The sequence below is a fragment of the Zootoca vivipara genome, chromosome 8, assembly GCF_965207765.1.
Source record: "Zootoca vivipara chromosome 8, rZooViv2.hap1.1, whole genome shotgun sequence".
Classification (NCBI taxonomy): Eukaryota; Metazoa; Chordata; class Lepidosauria; order Squamata; family Lacertidae; genus Zootoca; species Zootoca vivipara.
This window is the reverse complement of record NC_142591.1, coordinates 82,305,532-82,325,789: the sequence shown is the minus strand read 5'-3', so window position 1 is coordinate 82,325,789 and position 20,258 is coordinate 82,305,532. Positions and strand designations below refer to the sequence as shown.

General features: G+C 47.3%; 1 protein-coding gene across 2 annotated transcripts in view; it reads left to right on the top strand.

Annotated features, from left to right (window-relative positions):
- The window catches only part of SLC45A4 (solute carrier family 45 member 4), an 83,773-nt gene extending 71,342 nt beyond the window's left edge, over positions 1-12,431 (top strand). For both annotated transcript variants that reach the window (XM_035124413.3, XM_035124407.3), the window contains 5 exons: positions 748-927; positions 1,700-2,775; positions 3,726-3,825; positions 4,051-4,262; positions 5,401-12,431. In XM_035124413.3, the coding sequence (XP_034980304.2) occupies positions 748-927; positions 1,700-2,775; positions 3,726-3,825; positions 4,051-4,262; positions 5,401-5,766 (1,934 nt within the window). In that variant the 3' untranslated portion in view covers positions 5,767-12,431. The remainder of the gene's footprint in view (positions 1-747; positions 928-1,699; positions 2,776-3,725; positions 3,826-4,050; positions 4,263-5,400) is intronic.
- Positions 12,432-20,258: the final 7,827 nt, after the last annotated feature.

Sequence of the window (20,258 nt, the reverse complement as noted above, 5' to 3'; positions counted from 1 at the left end):
GAATGCAGAGCTCGCGGTGCACCGCCTCTCTCCCCTGCTTGACTCGAAGCACTTCCTCCCACTCTGGACTTAGAAAGCCTGCAAGCTCTGATCTCTCTGAGGTGGTTCAGTCCATGAACATTAGATCTGCCCCACTAGAACGTTCAGGGCTTTGCCTGCAATTGACAACAAGCAACATGTGTATTTTAAAAGCCCCCCTTGCTCCCCAGCCAACACTTCAAATCTTGGCAACTCTGGGTTTTTTTTTAAAAGAGTACATTCCTCACTCTGTGGTGTGGTTGTAGCCAAGCACATTTCATTACTTCCTCCTTGTTCTGTTTGGGGGTTACACACACACACACACCTCCCACAAGTTGTGTAATAAACTTTTCGAACACCGCCTTAACCTGGGCTGACCTTCTCAGCCAACTTTTGTCTGACAAGGGAAGAAGCAGGCAACCAAAAGCTCCCAAGGCAAAATAAAAATGTGCTAATCAAAAACACAACGTGTAAGTCACTCAAATGCAAAACAAGCCCTCAAGCCAGGCCTGGCCTAACCCATGCCACAGGGCTGAAATGCCCAGCCAGAGCGGCCAAGGGGTATTTCCAGCAGTTTGTCTTGGCAGCCGATCCGTTAAGGAGATCCGTTTGTTTCCTTAATAATAAAAGGGACTGTTATTTTGTTCTTGGGTCTGTTCTTTACGAGCAAAAGAAGAAGTGGGAGAGAGAAAACTCCCTCCTGTTTTCTTTGCTCTTCTTTCCTGCCAGGCCTGGCCATCGGAGATGTCCCAGACAAGCAGCCCATCGGCATCGTTCTCACTGTCCTGGGTGTGGTGGTCTTGGATTTCTGTGCTGATGCGACGGAGGGGCCAATCCGGGCCTATCTGCTGGACGTGGTGGACAGCGAGGAACAGGACATGGCGCTCAACATCCATGCTTTCTCAGCTGGTATGTGATTCTGTCTGCTCTTCTGTCCCAGGCATCTCTGGGTAGGGCTTGGGAATGTCTCCTGCCTGGAACTCCAAAAAGCTGCTGCCAGTCAGTGTGGGACACTACAGTGCTAGACTGACCCATGGGTCTGACTCCATATAAGGCAGCTTCCTGTGGTCCTTAAATAATTTTTATTTCAATTTATTCCATAGAAGAGCATACTTAAACTTCCAACAGCACTTACCTTTAAGATTGTACCCTGTTTCCCAAGGTGGCTTAGTTGAGATGACACCAAACCATGGTTAAGGAAAGTTAACTGTCACCAGAGTTCTTTGGGGGGGGGGTGATCAGCCAGCAAAGCAGAGCAAAGAAGCTTTGGTTTGAAGGAAACGAGAGAAAAATGCTCCTGGCTTTACTGTATGGTTGGGAGTTCAAACCACGCTTTGGGTTCCAAACCATGGTCAACCTGAAACCCTGGCTTGGCTTGATCGCTGAAATGACTGCTTTTGGCTCCATTCATTTGTCTGCAGCTGTGCCAAAAGCAAGGTCTGTCCTTTTGGCAAGCTGCAGTTCTCAGCTGAACTAAACCAATTAACTATATCAGATTAATGGAGCTACTGTTACCGGATGGGAACCTGTGCCCTTGTTGATGGATTCCAAAAAGGAAGACCTTCCTTCCTTTTATGTAGCAGCCAGATAGGAGGCATCGCTGCCCTGCCCACTTGCGTGGTTCCCAGCCTTTTCACAAAGCAGCCAGTGCCTAACCTTTTGCCCTTCTCTCCTTCCTTAGGGCTTGGAGGGGCCATTGGCTACATGCTGGGAGGCCTCGACTGGATGCAGACGTTCTTCGGGGTCCTCTTCGTCTCCCAGGAGCAAGTCCTCTTCTTCTTTGCCGCCATCATCTTCTCCGTCTCTGTCGTCCTCCACCTTTGCAGCATCGAGGAGGAGCAATACAACCCCCAGCAGGACAGGATTGACGACGAGGCCGACACCCTTTCGAGCGCCAAGCTGAGCGGCAGCCTCCCTCCCCTGAGCCGCCTGAACATCATCAGCGAGGAAGACCATTACAGGAGCTCCATGTACCATGACGAGGTGCAGTCTGAGCAGGACCTCAACATGGACTTCCTCGACGTGGACATTGTCCGCAGCAAGAGCGACTCTGTCCTGCACATGCCCGACGCCACCTTGGAGATGGAATCCGAGCTGCTTTTCCTCCACGAGATCGAGCCTTCCATCTTCCAAGACTCTTCCTACCCCAACACCCCGCACAGCGCCAGCCAGGAGTACATGAAGGCCAAATTCAACCGCCTGTCTGCTTTCCTCAGGGAGAACGAGAAGGAGGAGGACATGTTACTTGATAATCACTTGAACGAAGCCAAAGCCCCCCACAGCAACGGCTCCCTACCAAAAGACCTCCTGAACGGGCACGCGAGGATCGGCATGAAGCAGTCGAGCACCTCCAACTCCATGCGCAGGCGCAAGCACATGTTCTACCGGCAGCCTTCCCACACCTTCTCCTACTACGGCAAGATCGGCACCCACCGCTACCGCTTCCGGCGGGCCAACGCCATCGTGCTGATCAAGTCCTCGCGGAGCATGAACGATATCTACGACATGCAGAAGAGGCAGCGGCAGAGGTGCCGGCACAGGAACCAGAGCGGGACCACCAACTCCAGCGGCGACACTGAGAGTGAGGAAGGCGAGACCGAAACCACCGTCCGGCTCCTGTGGCTGTCCATGCTGAAGATGCCCAAGGAGCTCCTGCGGCTCTGCGTCTGCCACCTCTTGACCTGGTTCTCCATCATCGCCGAAGCCGTCTTCTACACCGACTTCATGGGGCAGGTCATTTTCAATGGCGACCCCAAGGTGAGTCGCAAAGCTTGCCCTCGCAACGTATTCATCCTCTCCATAGATATTTGGCATTGCTCTGCAAATTAGTTCAGCCCAAACAGAGGGTGCTGCAAAGAAATTTCCCAGCTTTGTTTCATCACTATTAGCCTCGGGGTGCCGCCTCCAGGCCACCTGGCAGGCAAGGGCTTTTGAAGTTTGGTTCTTTGTGGCCCAAAATTGTATTGCTTTGTGGCCCATTTTGGTTTTGGTTTTACACCTTTTATTGTTCCAAGTTTCTCGAGAATCTTTCTTTGAAACAGGTTGAAAATAAGCTAGACGAATAAACGAAAGTGTAAATCCTGGCCCAATTGCACTGGCTACTGATTAGTTTCCAGGCCCAATTCAAAGTTCTGGTTTTGACCTGTAAAGCCTTAAATGCCTCAGGACCACAATACCTCAAGGACCACCTCTGCCTATAGGAACCGACCTGGACCCTGCAATTATCTTCTGAGGCCCTTCTTTGTGTGCCTCCTCCTCAAGAGGTTCAGAGACCGGCGACATGAGAGCAGGCCTTTTCTGCCATGGCTCCCCATTTGTGGAATGCTCTCCCCAGAGAGGCTCGCCTGGCACCCTCATTAGATTTTTAGGAACCATGCAAAAATCAGGCCCTTGGCTGATTAACATTCTATGTCCTTTTAAATATATTGGGGATGGATATTTGTTTCTTTCTTTCTTGTTTTTATTATTAACATTCTATGTCCTTTTAAATATATTGGGGAGGGATATTTGTTTCTTTCTTTCTTGTTTTTATTATCTGTTTAATGTTTTTATGTTCTGAGCCGCCCTGAGATCTCCAGATGAAGGGCTGTATGCAAATTTAATAAAATCAATCAATCTTTGGCTAGGCAGAGAGGTGCAAACATTGATACTGCCAAGTTCTTGTTCATAGTTTGGCCTTTGCTTAAATCTCTACTGCTTCACTGCAGGCCCCTTCGAATTCCACCGAGCTGCATGCCTACAATGCCGGCGTTCAGATGGGCTGTTGGGGATTGGTCATCTATGCTGCTACTGCAGCTGTGTGTTCAGGTAAGAGGTTCTGCGCCAGCAGCTGAAAGTCTGTGCACCCCAGACCAGAGAAGCCGAGTTTGGCTGACAGATAGGAGAATCAAGGAAGGGGGCTGAGCGGGGGAAGTTAGCCGGGGAAGACCCTGGCAATGAAGTGCTTTAACGAGGGAGAGTTGGGCGGCTAATTGCACCCAGAGCAGGGGGCGCTTTTCTCTAATGGCGACATGCTTGGCCCCCCTTTTGCAGCCTTGCTACAGAAATACTTGGACAACTACGACCTCAGCATCCGAGTGATCTACATCCTGGGCACGCTGGGCTTCTCCATTGGCACGGCAGTGATGGCCATGTTCCCCAACGTGTACGTGGCCATGATCATGATCAGCTCGATGGGCATCGTTTCCATGAGTATATCCTACTGCCCCTACGCCCTTCTAGGGCAGTACCACGACATCAAGCAGGTATGTGGCCATGGGCCGGGTGTGCGCCTCCCCTCTCTCGTGTTGGGGAACGTGAGTTGGGCAAGAACCATACGGACATATGAAGTCCGGCCCCAGATCCATCCAGCCCAGCCGCTGTCTGCTGCAGCCTTTCCCGACCAGGTGTCTTGGACTACATTTCCCATCAGGCCCAGCCAGCACAGAGGGGGTTTGATGCTTTGAAGCCATCCCACGACATACACAGACCTGCAGAGTCAGTCTTTAAGCTCTGGAGAGCCTTCAGGGAATTGCAAGAGAGGGAGACAAGCCCGTCAGATCGTAGTTTGCAGCTGGAATTCCCAGTACCTAGCAAGCAGCTCTTCAGGCTGCTTTTGGCCCAAGGATTGCCAGTTCCTCATACATACACAAACACACAAACACACATTCTGTTATACAATTTAAAATACTCATTTTAATGTCATTAAAATATCAGTGGCTTCCGTTCTTCTTCCATGGTTCATTTTTCATATCATAGATTCCTGCGTATTTTACAAAAACTAAACCATTCAATATTCCATCAATACATCCATCAAACCTTTTTTATACTGTCGAATTTATCTTAATGCTGCCAACCTTTTCAGGTGTGCACAGTTTCCCCCCCCCCAAAAAAAATATATTCAATAAATGTTTTCCAATCTTCTCTAAACGTGTGTTCTTCTTGTTCTCTACTTCCATATGTTAAATCTGCAAGCTGCGCATATTCTGTCAACTTAAGTTGCCATTCTTCTTTAGCTGGGACCTCACTTGTTTTCCATTTTGGGGCTAACAGAACATGGGCCGCAGTAGTAGCATACATAAATAACATTCTTCCCTTTTTTTGACACTTGGGAATTTCGTTCTGAATTATCCCCAACAGAAAGCACTCTGGGTTTTTTTTAAAAAGTAGTTTTAAACATTCCCCCCCCATTCATTATAGATTATTTCCCAATACTCTTTTACAAGTCCACCACATATTAAAGAAGGTTCCCTCCACCTCTTTGCAGTTCCTGACCACGGACGTAGAGGACTTGTCCCCGTGTCAGTCCCCAAAGCAAGCCGCTTCAGATATTGCAACGCGATGTGTGCTCTGCTACCTGATTCCCCAATGGTTGATAGCATCTCCTGTCCCTTTCTCTTTCAGTATATCCACCATAGCCCTGGAAACTCAAAGCGAGGTTTTGGCATAGATTGCGCCATCTTGTCCTGCCAAGTCTACATCTCCCAGATCCTAGTAGCCTCTGCGCTGGGAGGAGTGGTGGATGCTGTGGGCACCGTGCGGGTCATACCCATGGTGGCATCGGTGGGGTCTTTCTTGGGCTTCCTGACGGCCACGTTCCTGGTGATTTACCCCGATGTCGGCGAAAGCCCGAAGGAAGAGCAGAAAGGGCTGGCACCTCCCGTGGCTACCGAGAGTGGCAGCGACGCGGATGGGGAGAAGCCAACCGTGATAAAGCTCTCTCGGAAAGAAGCCTCCACGACGGAAGTGGAAAACGAGTCGGTCGTTTGAGCGAACCACCGCCATTTGCACACATTCCAAGCCGTTTCAGGTGCACGAATCGGGACGTTCTCGCAAAGCAGAATCTGAACTTTTCAAAGGACATCCTTGCTGCAGCATCGAATTGAAATGGTTCTTTCATGCAAAAATGTAGATGAAATTCCATAGTCTTAGGGTAGCCTTGAATAGGTAGCTTTGATGCTGATTGCTTTCCCTACAATCCAGAAAAATCTCCTTTCTTAGAGGTATTTTTAATGGCAAGAAAATGTGTTTCCAAGGTGACTTTTATCGATGGGCAGGAAAACGTTCTTGCATGGTTTGCTTTGGTTTTTTTAGACCTCATGGCGGTTTTTCAAAATTCTCAAATTACTCATTTGGACAGTTTATTTCCCTTCCACCAACACCACCATTTTTTAAAACTCTAATTAAAAACGAAAGCAATTCTGGCCGCGGCTTCTGCAGAGAAGTTTTCTGATTTTTGTTCTGACTCCTTCAGACCTTGCAAGTTTAGCAGGATGGGGTATTTTAAAACTGATGCAATTATTATTAGGCTGACAGCCGCAGTTCTCTGCTTTATGTTCCTCACCCTCTTGAACCATAGTCTGGATTTCATTATTTTTCCGTGCAATTACTACTAAGTATTTTTCCTCCCAGACTTCCCTTGGACGTATTGCATCAGTTTCTCGCAAGAATTGCTGTCGCTTTATTTTTTATTATTGTTTTGTTTTTAATTCAAGCTGTTTGGAGCACCTGTCCCTGCCGGCTGTTGCTTGCCAAGGATTCCTCGAGTGCGATCTCTTCGCCGTAGAGATAGTGATGTTCCGGTGGTCGGGAGGGACTTTTGGCAGGCCTTGGGACGGGGGGGAGGCGGCATGTGTAGCTCTAAGGAGCACCAGTGGAACATTCTGTGACCTGTTTTGATCGGCGAGCCGGTCAGAATTTGACTTATTTTTCTTCTCATCTTTTGGTGGCGTTTGAAAGCCAATCATCTCCTTTGCGACGAAGCTGCTAAATGGGAACGCAGATTCCCCGCTGTCAGTTTCTGCAGGCGGGCTGCGAGGTTCCCCTTTGTTTAGAAAGGGGTCGTCGATTGCACTTTTTTCTGAACTTCTGGGCTGGAAATTGCGATAGCGGAGGGTTTTGAAAGGTAGTCTCGCTCCCGCAAGCGTAAACCAAAGGCCTACCTCTTGATAACTGCAGCCTGGAGAGAAAGAGAGAGAGTGTGTGTTTGTTGCGTGTGTTGTTATTGTTGTTGTTGTTTTTTTAAAAAAGAAAATGTATCTTGAAACAGCTTTGGGCCTTAAAGAAAAGAAAATTCACCATTTTAAAAAAATGCTGTAACTTTATTCCTAGGTATCCCGGAGTCTTACTAAGCTGTTTTCCCATGTCCTTTCAACCCAGACTCCCTCCCCTCCCAATCCCCAAATTCTGAGTTCAGGACAATAGCAGTAACACACATAGCAGGTCGTCAGGTAGGCCAGACCCTGATACCAAGCCAGGTGTCAATGCTGGGGATCGGCAGCCTGTTAGAGGATGTCCTTAGGAACAGCCAGCCTAGAAGGTCCTTCTCATTGGAAGTTGCCGGAAGGGGGGGGCTTCTCCTTGCACGTTCCCCTTGCGCCTGCAGGCATTGGGAGCCAAAAGAGGCCGCAGCTGGTTTGCAGGCGGAAACCACATTGAACCCAGGCTGCTCTTGCGAGAGATTTCTGCTGCCTCAAACTCGCCTATTTAAAATGCATGCCTTGAACCATGCTGCAAGTATAGCAATTCAAAAGTAAAAAATCCTATCTATCTATATATTTCAGAATGAAAAGCAGTTTTTAATAAATTACTTGAATTGTCAATGTTTGTATGTCTGACCTAGCTGAAATGGAAATCGCCTGGCTGGCATCTCTGGGTAGTTTGATGGCATCTCCTGTTTGTTTCTTAGCTCTCCATCAATTTACATATTTTTAGCTCCGTCGGTTGTGGTGGGGGGGGCGGGGGACAGGGTTTGCATAGGCTTTTTAGAGGCCAGGAGGATTTCATGAATGCTCATTTTATATACAGGGTTTCACAACCCCACCCCTCCAAAAAAAAAAAAGATGACTATTTGGTGCGTTTTGTTTGAAACTTCTTTTCAGAGCACAGTACAAGACTACTGAAGCAATCCAGCTATAGGGGCGGGGGGGGGGGGAGAGAGAGAAAGGAAAAACTTTTCAGGAGCTTGTAGCCAAGAGAGCCCTCACCTCCACCTAAACACAAAGTCTCCTTTCACTACACATGTGACTTGGGGGGGGGGACTGCTTCATGACATTAATTTGAAATAGCTGTTCTCTGCGTAAATTACACCTTGTTCTAAGAGGACTCCATCTCTTTTCCTTGAAAGCTCTTTTTTTTTTCTTGACTCCGCCTGGCTCTGCCTGAACTATTGAGGATGAGGAAGGCAAGTGTTTATTTTACTTTTATTTTCCAAAAAGGAAATCGCTTTCTTTTCAGAGGACTCAAAAGCTTATTTTTAGACGAGCACATCAAAATTTGGAGGCTTCCTGGCAGTTCCTTGGTTCCTACGAACACTTGCTTTCTGACCGGCTCTGCAGTTGCGGGGGTCACAATTTCCGTGTCGCTGTTGGCTCTGCCAGAATCTGAAACACAATCGTGCATTATGGTGCTAGGAGAAAATTGGCAGGTCTTGGTAAACTTTCCGATCTTTTGGACCCTTGTAAAGAGAACGTGGGCAAACGAGAGATTTAGCCTTGTAGCAGGGCTTAAACCCTCCTTGTTACTTTTAACATTTATGTCATAGAATTCTGGATAGCATTTCCCTTCCTGCGCTCTAGAATTTACTCTTTAGGGCTTCTGAACTGCAACCTCCAAGCCAAGACATGCTGCTGTCTGTGGAGAGATGCAAAGAACTTGGAGCATATGGGCCTAGATGAGCCCAGAGCAAAGGTGGAGAGAGCAAGCCCCAAATTCTGCCTGGGAGCCAGTTTCCTCTTTGTAGATGCATTTATTGTCTTGGTCCCATCTCATTAAATCCCAGCATGGGATCCTTGTCGTTCCCATTTGCCTTCTTCAGGTGCTGAAGTTCAAATTCAGTTGAACAGAACTGAATCGGGAAATGTCTTGATTTTGGGGAGGCAGAGGGGGCTATCGGTATGCTTCCTATGCAGGCTGTGATTGCTGTTTAGACATGACACAGGAAGGTATGAGGCAGATCTAAGGCCAACACACCCTGGAATTGTAGGTCTGCTTGGGGGCTCTGAATCCCCCACATCCTAACAACCCCACCATTTCCAAGGTTCTTTAGGAGAAGCGTCAGCCACTGAGTTTTTTTACGTCATGAGCACACTTCTCATTCTCTCGTCTGTCTCTTACAGAGCACACTGTTTCTGGTTTTAAATAATGGGACATTTCCTTTTCCTCACTGGTTTTGAGACGTTGCACCTTCAACCAAATCTTTGTGGAGCAGAGTCTGGCTCACAGGCACATTTAACACGCTGAAAATCTTCTGTATTTGCCATCAGATATCTGGTCTCGTGGGCAGCGTTTATTGGACTTTGTAGGGCTTGATAGGGTTATATGTAATCTTTTTTAAAAAAAGAAAGAAAGAAAGAAATCACACAAATTGATTTGCTGTGACAATATCCAACTGGACTTCAAGCTTGTATATTTAAGATAACTTGTGGAGAGAAAAGCAATAACCTCTTCCTCCTTATTTGCACATGGGGATTTGCACCCAAATACTCTGATCTTTCCCCTGCCTATTCCGTCACCCAGGCTTTCTTCAGGATTCCCAACCACACCATGTGGGCGACCGATCCTCCTCTTTCTATCTTAGGAGACGAGGCTGTCGGGAGAGTGGAAGACCAGAACCCATGTGATTCTTCCTGGCCCCGTCCAGCGCTTTTTACTTTAGACCATTCCATGAAAGTGGAGGATAAGAAAGCTCTGTTTAAAGCAGGCATAGGCAACCTTGGCTCTCCAGATGTTTTGGAACTACAACTCCCATGATCCCTAGCTAACAGGGCCAGTGGTCAGGGATCATGGGAGTTGTAGTTCCAAAACATCTGGAGAGCCAAGGTTGCCTATGTCTGGTTTAAGGGATCAGCAAAGGAGGCTTGCCCCATCACCATCTTGCCTCTGCTGGGAATGTGTTTTCTTCTCTTCCTCCTTGTCGGTTCCTATGGATGAAACCTCCAGCGAAGGGTCCCTAGGCTGGATTTCCCAGAAGACTTTACCTGCATGGAGTCATAACAGCTTGACACATCCCTCCACCCCAAAACACAGCACGATAACTAAAACCCAGCAGAGCATTTCTTCTCCGCAGCTCAATTTTGGGAGCTCACCTGAGCGTCTGGCATTCTTCTGGTTCCACCTTTTCACTGTTTAGCCGCTGGAAAGCTTTTTCTTTATTTTAAAAATGAAAAGGGGTTGGGCCTGGTTAAGGATGAATTGAAATGGAACGGGCTGAGCCTCGTTCTGCTGCTGTTGTCACTGTACATTGAAAGATGGTGTTCCCTACCGTTTCCTTCTGTCTGCTAGCAGGATACAATCAGCTCTGACTTGGATCCATTAGTTGCTTCTTACACAACCCGAAATCTTGCATGACTCCCCACGTAAGCACATGTAGCAACTTTTGAGTACCTGAAGTGTCTTTTTGTGGGGGGAGTGATTTGGTTTTTATTCATTTGCATCTACCCCTTGTTTTTTTTCCTGTTAATAGGCCAAATAAATGTAACAAGACACAAAAAAATATTGCACAGAAATGGGGAAAAGTGACTTGGTAAGAAAGAAAAAAGGATACCAAATTTTACCTGTGTGTGTCTTCTCCTAACTATGGATTCTTAAACGTGCAGGTTGTGTCATTTAAACAGCCAAGCTACAAGGTTTTTAAGACTGCATTGAGGGGGAGGGGATCACATTTGCAAAATGAACAAAAAGAAGCAGATATTATCTACCCACATTTCTGTGGTTCATGTTGCTCCCATCATAAAAGTTTAACTGAGGATGTATCTTCTGCTGAAACACTTGTTTATGCCCCTATTTTATTTTATTTTATTTAGGAAGGGTCTCAGAGACACCCACATGAATTCCAGGAGCACAGAGTTCTTACATGTCCAACTTCATTGTGGTAGTTAAATTCAGAGCGGGGGTGGTTTGCTTTTAATTCAAGAGTCAGGTGACACTTTGACCTTAGGTGGGATGAATTCTTCCTTTCAGCAATTTGCGGGTAGGCTAGCCCTAAGGTGCTGGTGTTGTTTTTTTTCAAGTTGCCAGAATAATTCCCGGGTGCGGAAAACACGCTGTGCAAATTCACCGCTCGTGTTCAAGGTGGTCTTTGCTAGAAGCTGTGAAGAGGCTCCTGCACAGTTTGTAGATCAGACCACCTTTGAGCAAGCGGCGTTAATATCATCCGTTTCCAGATCTGCTCTAGGAGAGCGAAGACTAAATCCACTGCCCGAGGGCTCCGGTATCTTTTGGGGGGAAACCAAACAGTTGCCTAAGAGGGAGAATTCCACCCACTGCAACTTCTCTCACTATACACAGCTGTGGAACAAGCAAAAGCTGCTGGGATTCCTTCTGAACATAACTACATCTCTCTTAAGATTCAGTAAATTTCTCTCCCCCTGCACCCACCTAAAAGCTCTGATGCAATAACTTGAGGAATCACCCTAGAGGTTACAAAATGATACCTGACAGGTCTTGCAGGGACCGTTGTCCGATGTGTAGGAGAAGAGGACATACCATGTTGCTTTCTGATAAACAGACAGGGCATTGTAGAGGTTATGCATTTTCCAGATAGTTGCCAGTAAATTAACTTCCAATGAAAGGCACCTAGGTAAATAAAACTCTGGGGGAGAGGGGGCGTTACAATGTAAACTTCTTCAGGTCACAAAATAGCTTACTTTATTGATCAAGTGTCAAGTGTCTAATTTCATAAAATTAGAATCCAGAAAATCTCAGCTCTGTCTGGCTTGGCCATCACCCGACTTAGCACTGACTTTTAGTTCTCCTTTGATAGAAGCATAACCACCTCCTGGATAATACAAATTGATCATTTGATCTTTCCTATGCTATGTACTTTTGTTGTTGTTGATTTTCTGCTGCAACATGGACCTGAAACCTTCTTGGTAGCCAAATGGCCAGCTTGAATATTAAAATAAAATTTTAAAAGAAAAATGTCTCCCCTAGTGAAAAGCTGCATATAGGCATCTCTTAATGAAAAAAAGATATAAGTAAATATATATATTTAGTTCCATTGTGAACTGGCCATATGACAACTTGTTTATCAACTTATTAAGTTGGGGCAGAATACTAGCTCTTGCTGAGTTTAGCAATGTTTATAAGTGTGTGTTAAACACATAAATGTTTCGAGTTTAACGAGGAAAAAGGGATAAATAAGAAATGTGACCGATGAATGTGTCTGAGTGGATTAGATGGCAGAATGTTCTGGGATTTGATTTTGACACAGAGCTTTCTTTTTCTGGTTTTCAAGGTAAAGACTTGTTGCATGAGAAACAGTTTAACTGTTCTGCACTTTTGGTCTCTTTGTAATTTCCCCCACACCCACCCATTTATGGATAGAAATGGCTGGATGTAGAGTTTAAAAGAGAGAAAAAACAACCACTATTTCACATTTACATGTGTTCAATCCATTGTTCTACAGTTCAATCTTAATAAACATTTCAATATGAGCCAGTGGATCTGGGTTTTTGTGTTCACGGGGAATGGGAAATAAGTCAGTCCTGCTTTTACATAAATCTAAATAATTGGGTGCACATAGAATTTAAAAGAGCCAGCCCATTTGAGCCCTGGTTCCTCTCCAAATCTGTCTGCTAATGTTTTGGTTCCTCTTCCTTGTCTTCTGATATGCAGCCCCTCAGTAATAAGAAGATGGGGCGGGGGGACACCTGGCTTACTAGCAGTAAATGTGGGAAAGATCTAGGGGTCTTAATAGACCACAATCTTAACACGAGTCCACAGTGTGATGCAGCAGCAAAAAAAGCTAATGCTATTCTAGGCTACATCAACAGAAGTACAGTGTCCAGATCAAGGGAAGTAATAGTTCTGCTCTATTCTGCCTTGGTCAGACCACACTTGGAATATTGTGTGCAGTTCTGGGTGCCGCAAATTAAGAAGGATGTTGACAAGCTGGAACGCGTGCAGAGGAGGGCAACCAAGATGATCAGGGGTCTGGAAACCAAGCCTTAGAAGGGACAGTTGAAGGAGCTGGGTGTGTTTAGCCTGGAAAAGAGACTGAGGGGAGGTATAATAGCCATCTTCAAATATCTCAAGGGCTGGCGGCACATAAAAGAGGGAACAAGCTTATTTTCTCCTGCTCTGGAAGGTAGGACTTGAACCAATGGATTCAAGTGACAAGAAAGGAGATTCTGACAGTAAGAGCTGTTCTCAACAGTGAAACCTTGGGAGGTTGTGGGCTCTCCTTCCTTGGAGGTTTTTAAGCAGAGGTTGGATGCCCATCTGTCATGGATGCTTTTGTTGAAATTCCTGCATTGCAGGGGGTTGGACTAGATGACCCTGGGGTTTCAGACATTACACCAGGAGCTTGGAAGAGTGTGCAGTGTTCCTTCGAAGGTCCATTCCACCCCCTCATCCTCCCTGCTTCCATCTAAAGTTCAAAGTCATCCTCTTCTTGCTGAGCAGCTGACTCTCCCAGCCTTTAAAAACTGTAGATGCAAGAGGACAGACAGCCATGTCCACAGCACTGAAGACTCCACCCACCAAGGAGCAGAAAAGCTGCCTGTCTGGTACTAAAGCTGTTTGTGGCTGTTTGTGTGTGGCAGCAGCCCAAGAACTCCTTCCTCCTCCTCTCACTAGCTACGCCATTTGTCATTTCTATGTGCCAAGCAAGCAGTTATAATGCTCATGTATACATAATGCTGGCAGGAAAGTGGTGAGCTCTACTCTGTAAACATCCCAAGGCATCTTGGTGCCTTGGCTCACTGAGAGAGAATCGCCACCTCTGGGCCCACGGCAGACAAAAACAGCGCCTTTGACGACTTCAAAAAAAAGTTCAACAAGACAAGACTCCCAGGGAAGCATAGTTAACATCGCAGCCTAAAAAGTCTCAGAAACAAGTCTTTTAATCTGCATCAACCAGCTGTTTCCCACATTAGAAGCCCCCAGCATACGGACTATACTGATAGCTTTAATTTGATTTTTGTATTCCAGGTTGATGCACACACACCCCCACTAGGGCCAAATGATCCCCAAGGCTGCTTACAAAACACTCAAGCAATGCAGAAGGGGGGGGGACCCTGCCTAGTGCCCCTTGATATTGCAGCCCTTCCCTTCAGTTCTGTGATCCAGGACAACAATCAGGCAGAGCACATTTGTAGCATTCATAGCATTTGAGAAAAGATTGTTGTCGTTTATACATATTTACACACTGCCTCTTTGACAGGAACACAAGGCGGCTTACAGATTATTTTTAAAAAGAGCAGCTAAAAAGCATTGGTGTAAGTAGCCATTCATTTAAAAGCGAGCACTGATAGAATTAAAACTACACACAAACATTAAAAGTCTATTAAAACCCATCCAAGTGATTACAGTGAAAACAAAAACAAAACAGCACAGCCCCAGCCTTTTCACTAAAAGCAGTCCGTTCCCAAATGCATGTTGGAACAAGGAGGTCTTTGACTCCCTGCAGAAGGGCAACAAGGAAGGAGCCAGTCTGGAAGCAGTTTGGAAGCAGCCACTGAGAAGGCCCTCTCTCCTATGTGAGCATGAGACTCTTAATCTCAGGGTTGTGGGTTTGAACCCCACTTTGGGCAAAATATTCCTGCATTTTAAGGAGCTGGACTAGGTGATGCTCACGGTCCCTTCCAACTCTACAATAATAGTTTGGACCTAAGCTGCAGAGGGCTTTATAGGACAGAAAACCAGGGTGTGCCCTGCAGCACGGAGGGGTCCAGGCCTTTTTTTCAGCCAGAACACCACCTCTTTGGTCACAGGTAGATAGCCATGTTGGTCTGCCGTAGTCGAAACAACGTTGGAGGCGATGTTGTAATGCAGCCCCAGCGATGCTGGCAGTCGGGCGGAGAAGGGTCCTCCCCCCCAAAAAAAGCATTATCCCCCCCCCTAAAAAAAGCTCGGCAACTTTGGCTCCCCCCTAAAAAATACTCGACAACTTAGGGTTGTCCGTCCATAAACAATTGAGAGTTCCTGCACCTCTTTTTCTAGGGGGGAAAAAACATTGGGTAGGTCCATAAATTACTTGGGACACAGACCCCAGACTTAAAGGCTGGGTGAAGCGGGAGGGGGGGCTGAGGGACCCCAAACACTCCTGGAAGGTACCAAATTGGCGAAGGCTGTCCTAGGATCTGGTGCCTCCCACAAGCCCTTTCTAAATTACAGTAACCAAGGCACTAGCAGCCAAAGAGGCTGACTCATTTCTGCCTGGTCAGACGCATGGGTGACATCAGCCATGCACTGTTTAAAACAAAGGGGCATGTGGTGATACTTTGCAGAATAGGCCCTGACCTGGTAGGGGAGTGAGTTGTAGTCTTGGCCCACCCTGCTCTCTGTTTCAGGGAACATTCACTCCAACTGCTCCTGACTCATGGGACCGGATTTCATCCCGTAATTCCAAGCTTCTGTCCATTCAATTTTTTTATCGGACGCTTTTCTTTTAGTTTTGAAGCCATGATGCAAACTCTCTATTATTTTAGCCAAGGGAGCAGCGAAAAAGAATGGAGGCGGACAAAGGGCTTTGAACGCGAGGCAGCAGTTCCTTTTCCTAATTAATAGCTGCCATGCAGTGTTTCCTGAGTCGCCAGACCCAAAAGCCTCTGCTATCACTCCTGAAATGGCCAGCTGTGGAAACAGCCTCATTGTGATGTGAATTTTGTACCGTAACAATGAGCGGTCTCTACTGAGAGCTGGTGTGGATCAGTCGTTAAGGGACGCAAATCAGGCAGAGCTGCACTTCTGTGATTTCAATGAAATGTTAGGAGGAACTTCTTAGCGCTGTTTGACAATGGAACAGAATGCTTTGAGAGTTGGGGGTCCTCTCCTTTCCTGTAGTATTTTGGTGGCACGGCGCACATTTCTCAGGGACACGGTAATTGCTTCCTGCACTGCAAATCCTGCTTTGACACCAGGAGAGGTGACCTTAGGTAACCTCCAAGTCCCCTTTCAATTCTGTGACTGGAAGACTAAGTTGCAGAGGGCGAAAATATTGATGGGCAGGTATCAGCAATGAGTTGGGGAGGATAGAATTCTGACAGGCATTGACCAAGTTCTTTTTGGCACTACAGCACCAAACAGGGAGCACGGGAAGTTCCTCCCTTGGTAATATACACCTTGGCAACCAAGTGCATGGTGAAGAAGAATAATTTTAATAATAATTTCATTATTTTTACCCCACCCATCTGACTGGGTTGCCTCAGCCACTCTGGGAGGCTTCCAGCACATATAAAAACAGAATAAAACATTAAAGACCTTCCCTATACAGGGCTCCCTTCAAATGTCTTCTAAAGGTTATGCAGTTACTCATCTCCTTGACACCTGATGGGAGGGTGTTCTACAGGGTGGGCGCCACCACCGAGAAGGCCCTGTGCCTGGTTCCCTGTAACCTCACTTCTCACAGTGAGGAAGCTACCAGAAGGCCCTTTGAGCTGGACCTCAGTGTCCAGGCTGGACAATGGGGGTGGAGACGCTCCTTCAGGTATACTGGACCAAGGTCGTTTAGGGATTTAAAGGTCAGGGCCAGCCTGGTTTGGGGAAACACATCTGCTGCTGTCCCTGCCCCTCCTGCTTGCTAAGTGCTGGGCCGGCTGCAGGCCACACGCTCCATTGCTCAAATCCATTTCCCAAAATCTCTTCCCCTGTGAGTGTGCTTCCCGCCCCCGCCCCCCACTGCCTGGCAATGAGAGAGACACTTTCCGAGCATTTATGCAGATGAATGCAGCAGCAGTGACAAACCCCACGGGTGGTATTGCCGCTATCCAAGCAGCGCCTGTGTTAGTTGCCAGAGTCTGCTAAAGTGGAGTTATCAGTCACGTTACAAAGACAACCCTCCAGGCTTTTCTGAGAGAGAGGGAGGACCATCCAACTTAAAAGTCAAATGATTTGTCGGCAGGATTCTGCTCCTGACTTATGCCATGCTTACGCTCGGTTTCTTCGCTCCAGCTAGTAAAGTTTATGTTGAGGGGTGAGAAGGGACGAGTGAGTATTTAACACACACACCCTTCCCTTTTCCTAAGCAGAGACAAGAGGGAGGCTTCTCTCTGCCCGAAAAGCTGCAAGGCAAAAACAGGGCCATTTTTATCAGGACCAGGGGGTTGTGCCATATCAGTATCCCTCGTCCACTTCCAGCCCAGAAGCCTATAGAAAAACCAACTGGGTTTGCTCCTGCTGTTTCCAACAAGCTGTTATTTAGTGATGGGGGCTGGGCTAGGAGGCTTTAAAGGGAGATAGGACAAAATCTGTTAACGGTTTTGACAGCTGTCAACAGCTTTTAGCTCTGATAGTTACTTGGACCTTTTGGAGACAGTATGGTGCGCTATTGAATGCCAATTACTGGAGCATTAGCAAGCAAGGACCGCCGCCTCCCTCATTGCTTCCTGGTGGAATAGGATGGGGAGCCGCTCCCCCTTCAGTCAGGAAGCTCATTGGGTGACCTTGGACCAGCCACTGTCCCTTAGTCTCACCTACCTCACAGGGGTGTTGTGAGGGTAAGATGGGGAAGGGGTAATACATGCCGGCAGATACAGCTCCCTGGAGGAAAGGTGGGAGGGAAACCTAATCAATAAATTCAGCAAGGCTTTTCTTATGTCCTATCTCCAGCCTCTACCTGAGCACCAAAGTGTCAGGAGTATGGGCAGGAGTCAGGCTCTGGGGCCTGTAGTGCTTTGCAGGACTGGGGCCTGCCTCAGCTTGTGCTGGAGAGGCAAGGAGTGGTCACTCAGGTGAGGCCACTTGATACCTCACTGCACCTGGTGGCAGGAGCTGGGAGGGATAAAAGCTCAGCATTTCCCTTCAGCTCTTTGCCACAGCAACGCTATCCCTGCCTGGTTGCCTCTGGCCTCTTGCTCCGTGGACCCTCGCCTTGCCGACACCTTGATCCTCGACCCTTGGACCCTTGCCTCGCCAACGCCTTGCTCCTTGAACCCTTGCCTTGCCGACGCCTTGATCCTTGATCCTCGACCCTTGGACCCTTGCCTCGCCGACACCTTGCTCCTTGGACCCTCGCCTTGCCGACGCCTTGATCCTCGACTCCCAGACCTTTGCCTCTGCCTTGCTCCTTGACCCTGTGACTGCCTGCTGCTGGACCCTCAGCCCTGCACCTGTTCCTGCTTCTACATCACCATCTTGCCTCTGGTCCTGACGTTCTCAGTCAGGGCTTCACTCGCCCGCCGACCGGACCGTGACACAAAGCTTCTCTTTACTTTGCTCCCTGCATTGAAAAGGATGGCAGAGACAGGCCGCAAGGCCCTTGTATTGCAAGGAGTGTTGTGGAGGATGCTCTGTGCCCGGGCTTGGGGAGCAATAAAGAAGGTGCCCAGTACCCGTTTGACACATTTGCTGTCCCCGGTGCACCTTCTTACACTGCAAACCCACCATGCTCAAGAGCTGTATCCCAGCCGATCAGTGAGCAGAGCAGCGACTGCTGTGTCCATTGCTGGGGCTGGCTAGAAGACGTCCTTTCATTTGATGCAAGCAACATGAGTACGAATCAGCGCAAATGCTTCTTTGGCTCAAAGCTCCGATGCCATCCAAGTCTGAAAATGCAAAAGGAAGTCACAACAGCTGTATACTGTTGTTGTTGTTGTTGTTTAGTCGTTTAGTCGTGTCCGACTCTTCGTGACCCCATGGACCATAGCACGCCAGGCATTCCTGTCTTGCTTTTATTTAAAATGCATCTCTGGGTTATTTGTGGGGCATAGGAATTCATTCATATATTTTTTTCAAAATATAGTCCGTCACCCCACAAGGTCTGAGGGACAGTGGGCCGGCCCCCTGCTGAAAAAGTTTGCTGACCCCTGGCTACAGTGGTACCTCAGGTTAAGAACAGTCCTCCGGAGCAAATTAAGTTCTTAACCCGAGGTACCACTGTAATTCCTGTGCCCCACAAATAACCCAGAGATGCCTTTTAAATAAAAGCACACATTCTACTCATGTAAAAACACCAGGCAGGCCCCACAAATAACCCAGAGGTGCATTTTAAATAAAAGGACACATTTTGTTGTTGTTTAGTCGTTTAGTCGTGTCCGACTCTTCGTGACCCCATGGACCAGAGCACGCCAGGCACTCCTGTCTTGCACTGCCTTCCAGTTTGGTCAAACTCATGTTCGTAGCTTCGAGGACACTGTCCAACCATCTCGTCCTCTGTCGTCCCCTTCTCCTAGTGCCCTCAATCTTTCCCAACATCAGGGTCTTTTCCAGGGGGTTTTCTCTTCTCATGAAGTGGCCAAAGTCTTGGAGCCTCAGCTTCAGGATCTGTCCTTCCAGTGAGCACTCAGGGCTGATTTCCTTCAGAATGGATAGGTTTGATCTTCATGCAGTCCATGGGACTCTCGAAGAGTCTCCTCCAACACCATAATTCAAAAGCATCAATTCTTCAGCGATCAGCCTTCTTTATGGTCCAGCTCTCACTTCCATACATCACTACTGGGAAAACCATAGCTTTAACTATACGGACCTTTGTTGGCAAGGTGATGTCTCTGTTTTTTAAGATGCTGTCTAGGTTTGTCATTGCTTTTCTCCCAAGAAGCAGGCGTCTTTTAATTTCGTGACTGCTGTCACCATCTGCAGTGATCAAGGAGCCCAAGAAAGTAAAATCTCTCACTGCCTCCATTTCTTCCCCTTCTATTCGCCAGGAGGTGATGGGACCAGTGGCCATGATCTTGGTTTTTTTGATGTTGAGCTTCAGACCATATTTTGCGCTCTCCTCTTTCACCCTCATTAAAAGGTTAATTCCTCCTCACTTTCCGCCATCAAGGTTGTGTCATCTGCATACCTGACGTCGTTGATATTTCTTCCGGCAATCTTAATTCCGGTTTGGGATTCATCTAGTCCAGCCTTTCGCATGATGAATTCTGCATATAAGTTAAATAGGCAGGGAGACAATATACAACCTTGTCGTACTCCTTTCCCAATTTTGAACCAATCAGTTGTTCCATATCCAGTTCTAACTGTAGCTTCTTGTCCCACATAGAGATTTCTCAGGAGACAGATGAGGTGATCAGGCACTCCCATTTCTTTAAGAACTTGCCATAGTTTGCTGTGGTCGACACAGCTATATACTACTTACTTTTGAAAGACTGGCTGCTAATAATTCAGGTGGCTTGTTAAATTTCACTCGGTGGTGGTCTACAAAAAGGCTGGTGATGGGTCTTCCTTGAGAGGAGCACTAACACTGCGGGTTCCTGTTAAATTTTACTCAGTGCTGACCTGCTCATTCTTTTATGAAGGTCCTACAAGAACAGAGCCATATTGCACCAGATTGGACAAATGTTTTGTATACATGCTGGAAACTCAGGTGTGCTTACTTAAAA